This window comes from Asparagus officinalis, chromosome 2 (genome assembly GCF_001876935.1).
Source record: "Asparagus officinalis chromosome 2, Aspof.V1, whole genome shotgun sequence".
In the NCBI taxonomy this organism is placed as follows: Eukaryota; Viridiplantae; Streptophyta; class Magnoliopsida; order Asparagales; family Asparagaceae; genus Asparagus; species Asparagus officinalis.
This window is the reverse complement of record NC_033795.1, coordinates 5,557,967-5,564,058: the sequence shown is the minus strand read 5'-3', so window position 1 is coordinate 5,564,058 and position 6,092 is coordinate 5,557,967. Positions and strand designations below refer to the sequence as shown.

General features: G+C 42.8%; 1 protein-coding gene across 1 annotated transcript; it reads left to right on the top strand.

The window, feature by feature from the left end:
* LOC109830736 (thermospermine synthase ACAULIS5-like) lies at positions 3,296–5,861 on the top strand. The gene is made up of 5 exons (XM_020398101.1): positions 3,296–3,421; positions 5,321–5,415; positions 5,520–5,621; positions 5,670–5,765; positions 5,858–5,861. The coding sequence occupies exons 1-5, from the start codon at positions 3,296–3,298 to the stop codon at positions 5,859–5,861; spliced, it is 423 nt and encodes a 140-aa protein (XP_020253690.1).

Genomic DNA, 6,092 nt, shown 5'->3' with positions numbered 1-6,092 from the left:
AAAGGGCCGAGCCACCTCAAGTTGGCCCGCGCCATGGCCGAGCCAGCTCAGCCTGGCCGGCACTTGTCTTGCATCTCGCGGCCATTTCTAAGTCCCTGTCCGCTTTCGTTCCTATTCAAGTTGATCCAGTACCTTTGGTGAAGTCTCACGGCAGCGTGGATTCTTTTCCAATTCAAGATGAAGATCACTAATCGCCTTGATCCTTTGCATGGGGATCGAGGCAAACTTTCGATCAGAGAACGCTTGGGCCTAGTGAATGAACCTCGAACAACTCACCGGACTGGAGGGTCTTACACGACCTCCCAACAAGACCATTCATGTAACCGCCTGTTTGGGGGTGCGTACAGAAGACCAGGATCTAGCCCGTTAAAGACACACCCTCATGAGGGCGTGGTCCCAAACGAGCGACTCCTGCGAACGCCAACAAGGCGTTACCCATTCTGAAGAAAACATGTCTGTCGAACGACAACTTTATACCTGGAGACTCAAACCAACAGCTAATAGGTTGCTCCGACTACAACATCGATGAGTTGTACTATCGGGCTAGGGGTACGAATAAATTTCGAAAGAGAAGTACCCCAGAATTAGACTCTCACTGTTCTTGTGAGAGATTAATAAGGACAGTATTAACAGAGTGTAGCTACCCCAAGACCGCTCCACTGAGGGTCTTGGTATTTGAAAGAATCTCCACTGAAGTATCCAAATCTAAATCAAGACGTGTCTACAAAGAAGAAATCTACCGGTCATGATGACGAGCTTCCAAAAGTTACCATCAATGTGGTCGATAAAGAAAAATTGACAAGACGTTACAGCCCTGACTCTTTCTCGGAGGCATCTCAACGCATTTCTTGGTTACAGTCAGGAACTAGACGACCTAGACCAGATAGAGGACACTCCTCGGAGGATGAAATGTCAGACGCCAACTCCGCGATCGCTTCTGACAATACGGTGTCTAGCATAGGACAATCTCATGAGGAGTTTATGATCAATGCTGAACAAATGTCTAAAACCCTCGAAGACACTCTGGCCAAGCAGAAAGAGAATTCCAAATTCGAAATGGAAATGACTGTGCAGCGGATAAGGGAATTGCATGATCAATAGATTCAAGCCTTATCGAATCAGATTGGCGAATCTAACTATCACAACACTACTAATCAAGCAGATAGCGATTCAGAAGTGGAAGAGAATCTTAACGTTGATACCCCTCCTGTTGTCCAAAATGCTAGGGTAGTCCAACCGAGGATGACAACGCTAGGGGTGGTCCAGTTGTTCCTCCCCAAAATTTCCCGAAGAAAAATATGGGCGAGGATAAAAAAAATGAAAGACATGGAGAGCAAGATCAACGCACTGATGTCTGCTCAAGAGGTGAAGAAGACTGATATTCCATGTCCCTACGCAAAGGAGTGGGAGTCAATCTCGTATACGGCAAAGTTTAATCTAATTAACTTCATGTCGTTCGACGAAAAGGTCTCACCCACTCAACACCAAATTTACTTCAAGTCTCACCTGGGTGTGATCTCCGGCAATAAACCTTTGATGGTCCGGTCATTCGTTGGCACCCTTCGCGGGGCCACCTTTGATTGGTACTGCCGTCTTAATTCATAAATTATCAACAACTGGAACAACATGGAAAGCTCGTTCCTCAATAACTTCTTCGATGATGAAACCAAAGTGTCGATCGAAGGCCTTTTGGACGAGAAGAAAAAGGACAGGGAGTCAATTGATAGCTTTGTTAAATGCTTCTACAATAAGGCAATGAATTGCAGTCACAGAGGAATTCATCTTGCAAACATGTCACAATAATCTCTCCATTGATGTGCTAGAAGCCCTGAGTGTCGTGCCATCTACAACATGGAAAGAATTAAAACTATGTGCGGAATAGGACGAACGCTTTCTCAAAATAAAAAACTTGAAAGGGGCCAACTGACGACTAACCCCCCGAACTAGAATTTTTCTTCTTGAGGTAAGGGAAAGGCACTTGCAGTGGCTGTTGATGCTAATCAGAAGTCACAACAGCAACCTCTGAAGCAGCGAACACTGCTAGAATATGGGGTTTTGCCGACGGACTAATAGCGACGGAAATTTCCGTCGCTATAAGTTATGTTACAGCGACGGACAATTCTGTCACTATTATTCCATCTGCAAAAGTTTTTTGCCGACGGAAAATTTTCGTTGCTAAAAAGCTTTTTAGCGACGGAAATTCTGTCGCTAAAGAAAATTGTTGGGAAAAAAATTTGGGCGCGGGCGTGCCCAAAAAATTTAGGCAGCCCGCGCCCGAGAGAGGGATTTATCCCAAATCCATCTCTCATTTCCCATTTCCCCCTCTCTCTCTTCATTCCCCCCTCTCCCCCTTCTCGTTCTCTTTGCCGGCGCCGGACCCGCGCCGCCGCCCTATCGTGCCCTACCGACGAGCCGCGGCCAGACCCGCGTCGCCGCCGCCTCCCTCTCTCTTTCTCTCTCAAGGTACTCTCTCCTCCCTCAATTTGCGATCTATTAAGGAAATAGATGACATCTCGGCTTCGAATTTGTATTGAGGTTACAGGGAGAGTAGGAGCAGAGGCGCTCCTCGGAGGATGAAATGTCAGACGCCAACTCCGCGATCGCTTCTGACAATACGGTGTCTAGCATAGGACAATCTCATGAGGAGTTTATGATCAATGCTGAACAAATGTCTAAAACCCTCGAAGACACTCTGGCCAAGCAGAAAGAGAATTCCAAATTCGAAATGGAAATGACTGTGCAGCGGATAAGGGAATTGCATGATCAATAGATTCAAGCCTTATCGAATCAGATTGGCGAATCTAACTATCACAACACTACTAATCAAGCAGATAGCGATTCAGAAGTGGAAGAGAATCTTAACGTTGATACCCCTCCTGTTGTCCAAAATGCTAGGGTAGTCCAACCGAGGATGACAACGCTAGGGGTGGTCCAGTTGTTCCTCCCCAAAATTTCCCGAAGAAAAATATGGGCGAGGATAAAAAAAATGAAAGACATGGAGAGCAAGATCAACGCACTGATGTCTGCTCAAGAGGTGAAGAAGACTGATATTCCATGTCCCTACGCAAAGGAGTGGGAGTCAATCTCGTATACGGCAAAGTTTAATCTAATTAACTTCATGTCGTTCGACGAAAAGGTCTCACCCACTCAACACCAAATTTACTTCAAGTCTCACCTGGGTGTGATCTCCGGCAATAAACCTTTGATGGTCCGGTCATTCGTTGGCACCCTTCGCGGGGCCACCTTTGATTGGTACTGCCGTCTTAATTCATAAATTATCAACAACTGGAACAACATGGAAAGCTCGTTCCTCAATAACTTCTTCGATGATGAAACCAAAGTGTCGATCGAAGGCCTTTTGGACGAGAAGAAAAAGGACAGGGAGTCAATTGATAGCTTTGTTAAATGCTTCTACAATAAGGCAATGAATTGCAGTCACAGAGGAATTCATCTTGCAAACATGTCACAATAATCTCTCCATTGATGTGCTAGAAGCCCTGAGTGTCGTGCCATCTACAACATGGAAAGAATTAAAACTATGTGCGGAATAGGACGAACGCTTTCTCAAAATAAAAAACTTGAAAGGGGCCAACTGACGACTAACCCCCCGAACTAGAATTTTTCTTCTTGAGGTAAGGGAAAGGCACTTGCAGTGGCTGTTGATGCTAATCAGAAGTCACAACAGCAACCTCTGAAGCAGCGAACACTGCTAGAATATGGGGTTTTGCCGACGGACTAATAGCGACGGAAATTTCCGTCGCTATAAGTTATGTTACAGCGACGGACAATTCTGTCACTATTATTCCATCTGCAAAAGTTTTTTGCCGACGGAAAATTTTCGTTGCTAAAAAGCTTTTTAGCGACGGAAATTCTGTCGCTAAAGAAAATTGTTGGAAAAAATTTGTGGGCGCGGGCGTGCCCAAAAAATTTGGGCAGCCCGCGCCCGAGAGAGGGATTTATCCCCAAAATCCATCTCTCAATTTCCATTTCCCCCTCTCGTCTCTTCATTCCCCCCTTCCCCTTCCTCGTTCTATTTGCCGGCCGTCGGACCCGCGCCGAGCGCCTCCGACGAGCCGCGGCCAGACCCGCGTCGCCGCCGCCTCCCTCTCTCTTTCTCTCTCAAGGTACTCTCTCCTCCCTCAATTTGCGATCTATTAAGGAAATAGATGACATCTCGGCTTCGAATTTGTATTGAGGTTACAGGGAGAGTAGGAGCAGAGGCGCCGCTGAGGCGGTTCCTCCGGTTCCGTAGAACAAGGCCCCCCGGTTGGGGGGCCCCAAATCGCTCAGCTGTCGGCCTTGAACCCGATCCTCCGGTGACGTTAGCGGGTCCCGCCTCCGATGTCGGCCTCGAACCCGATCCTCCGCTTCCACCTGAAGAGGTGGTGATCGGACTCGATTTCGTTGGAAATTGTGGCTCAGTGGCTGAATGATGTCTTTTGTTTCAATTACAGAAGCTGAGGATGAGCTTTACAATGATCTGTGGCATGCTTGTGCTGGAACTCTAGTTAGGGTTTCTAAGTTAGGGTTTCATCTATTGTTTGAATTTTGTCTGATAACTGAGTTGTTTGTTTTTGTATAATTTCTCAACAATCAGATATATGTGTGCTTGAAACTTTTGTTATTACATCGTTTTCAACAGAAATTTGTGATAATTTGCTAACTTAACAAGCAAGATTACATGCTTGAATTTTTTTATGATATGATACATTTAATTGACCCTTACGAGCTGTTGACAATGTTTTGATGTATATTTATATCTAGGTAAAATTTTATGTGTATGTAGTTGTATTTTAGATGCCATATTTGAACACATGAATTGAAATCTTGAAGTTATGTTGATGTGTTGTAGAGCAATATAAACTAAATTCTATAATTAAGATCACACACAGTCTCAAAATTGACAATGGTTAATTTAAGATTTTTATTGTTGGTATGCAATGTGTTTCATGGTGAGCTGATCAGTTTCATTAGATTCACAGCTCATATGGCTTTTGTATTGAGCGCTGAAAACAATTAATTTCAAGAGGATGAGAGTCTCGGAACACTTGCATGTATAGGGCTTTTGTTTCTATCTTTTCTTTCTTTTTCTATTATTTTTATGATAAATGATAGATCTTTTTTTGTTGAAGCTATTCTAATTGGATCATTTTATACTTACTTATCTCTGCCTCTGCTTTTTGTTTATTCTAATTAACTGCAGGCTTTAGTTAGGATCATTTTATACTTACTTATCTCTGCCTCTGCTTTTTGTTTATTCTAATTAACTGCAGGCTTTAGTTATAGATGGAAAGCTTTTGTTTATTCTAATTAACTGCAGGCTTTAGTTATAGATGGAAAGCTTCAGAGTGCAGAGATTGATGAATTTATATATCATGAGTCCCTAGTTCATCCAGCATTGCTCCGCCACCAAGAGTACAATTCTTTAAGTAATTTAAGATATATTTTGGTTTTCAGAAAATAGATAAATTAATTAATACAATGCATTTTCCTCTTTATAATTTTAATGTTTGTTTCAGTCCTAAGACTACTTTCATAATGGGAGGAGGAGAGGGGTCCACTGCAAGGGAAATTCTTAGGCACAACACTGTAGAAAAGTTGTCATGTGTGATATTGATGAGGTAACTAATTTTAATGTTTGTTTCAGTTCTTTGGAATGGAAAACTCAGGATTGTGCCCTCAGAACCAACTGATTTGTGGTTCTTTGACATGATGAGCATCGGTGGTAAACTAAGGGCTGGATTTGGGGTTGAAGTTCCTTTTATGCAATTTATTAAAAAGTTGTTACAATATACTATTTTTTTGGGGTTGAAATTCCTTTTATGCAATTTTCTTTATTTGTTGTAAATTTTTGCAGATAAAAGACAAGGCTGGGAAATCAAGTAACTCTGCTGCCTTTATTTGTTGTAAATTTTTGCAGATAAAAGACAAGGCTGGGAAATCAAGTAACTCTGCTGCTATTTCATGTTCACATTGTCGGGTATTGGCCATCTTATGTTTGCTTTATTAATTTTACTTTTTTTTCAAGGTTCTGTTTTTAGATTTAATGGGATTGTTTTGTATTTCTTTTCTGAAAAATAAAAAAATACAAT

Bases quoted from the DNA above. Each gene is read 5' to 3' on its own strand.
- LOC109830736 (XM_020398101.1), top strand. From the start codon at position 3,296: ATGGAAAGCTCGTTCCTCAATAACTTCTTCGATGATGAAACCAAAGTG. The intron at 3,422-5,320 runs GCAATGAATTGC...AATTAACTGCAG, and splicing joins TTAAATGCTTCTACAATAAG to GCTTTAGTTATAGATGGAAA. The intron at 5,622-5,669 runs GTAACTAATTTT...TGGAAAACTCAG, and splicing joins TCATGTGTGATATTGATGAG to GATTGTGCCCTCAGAACCAA.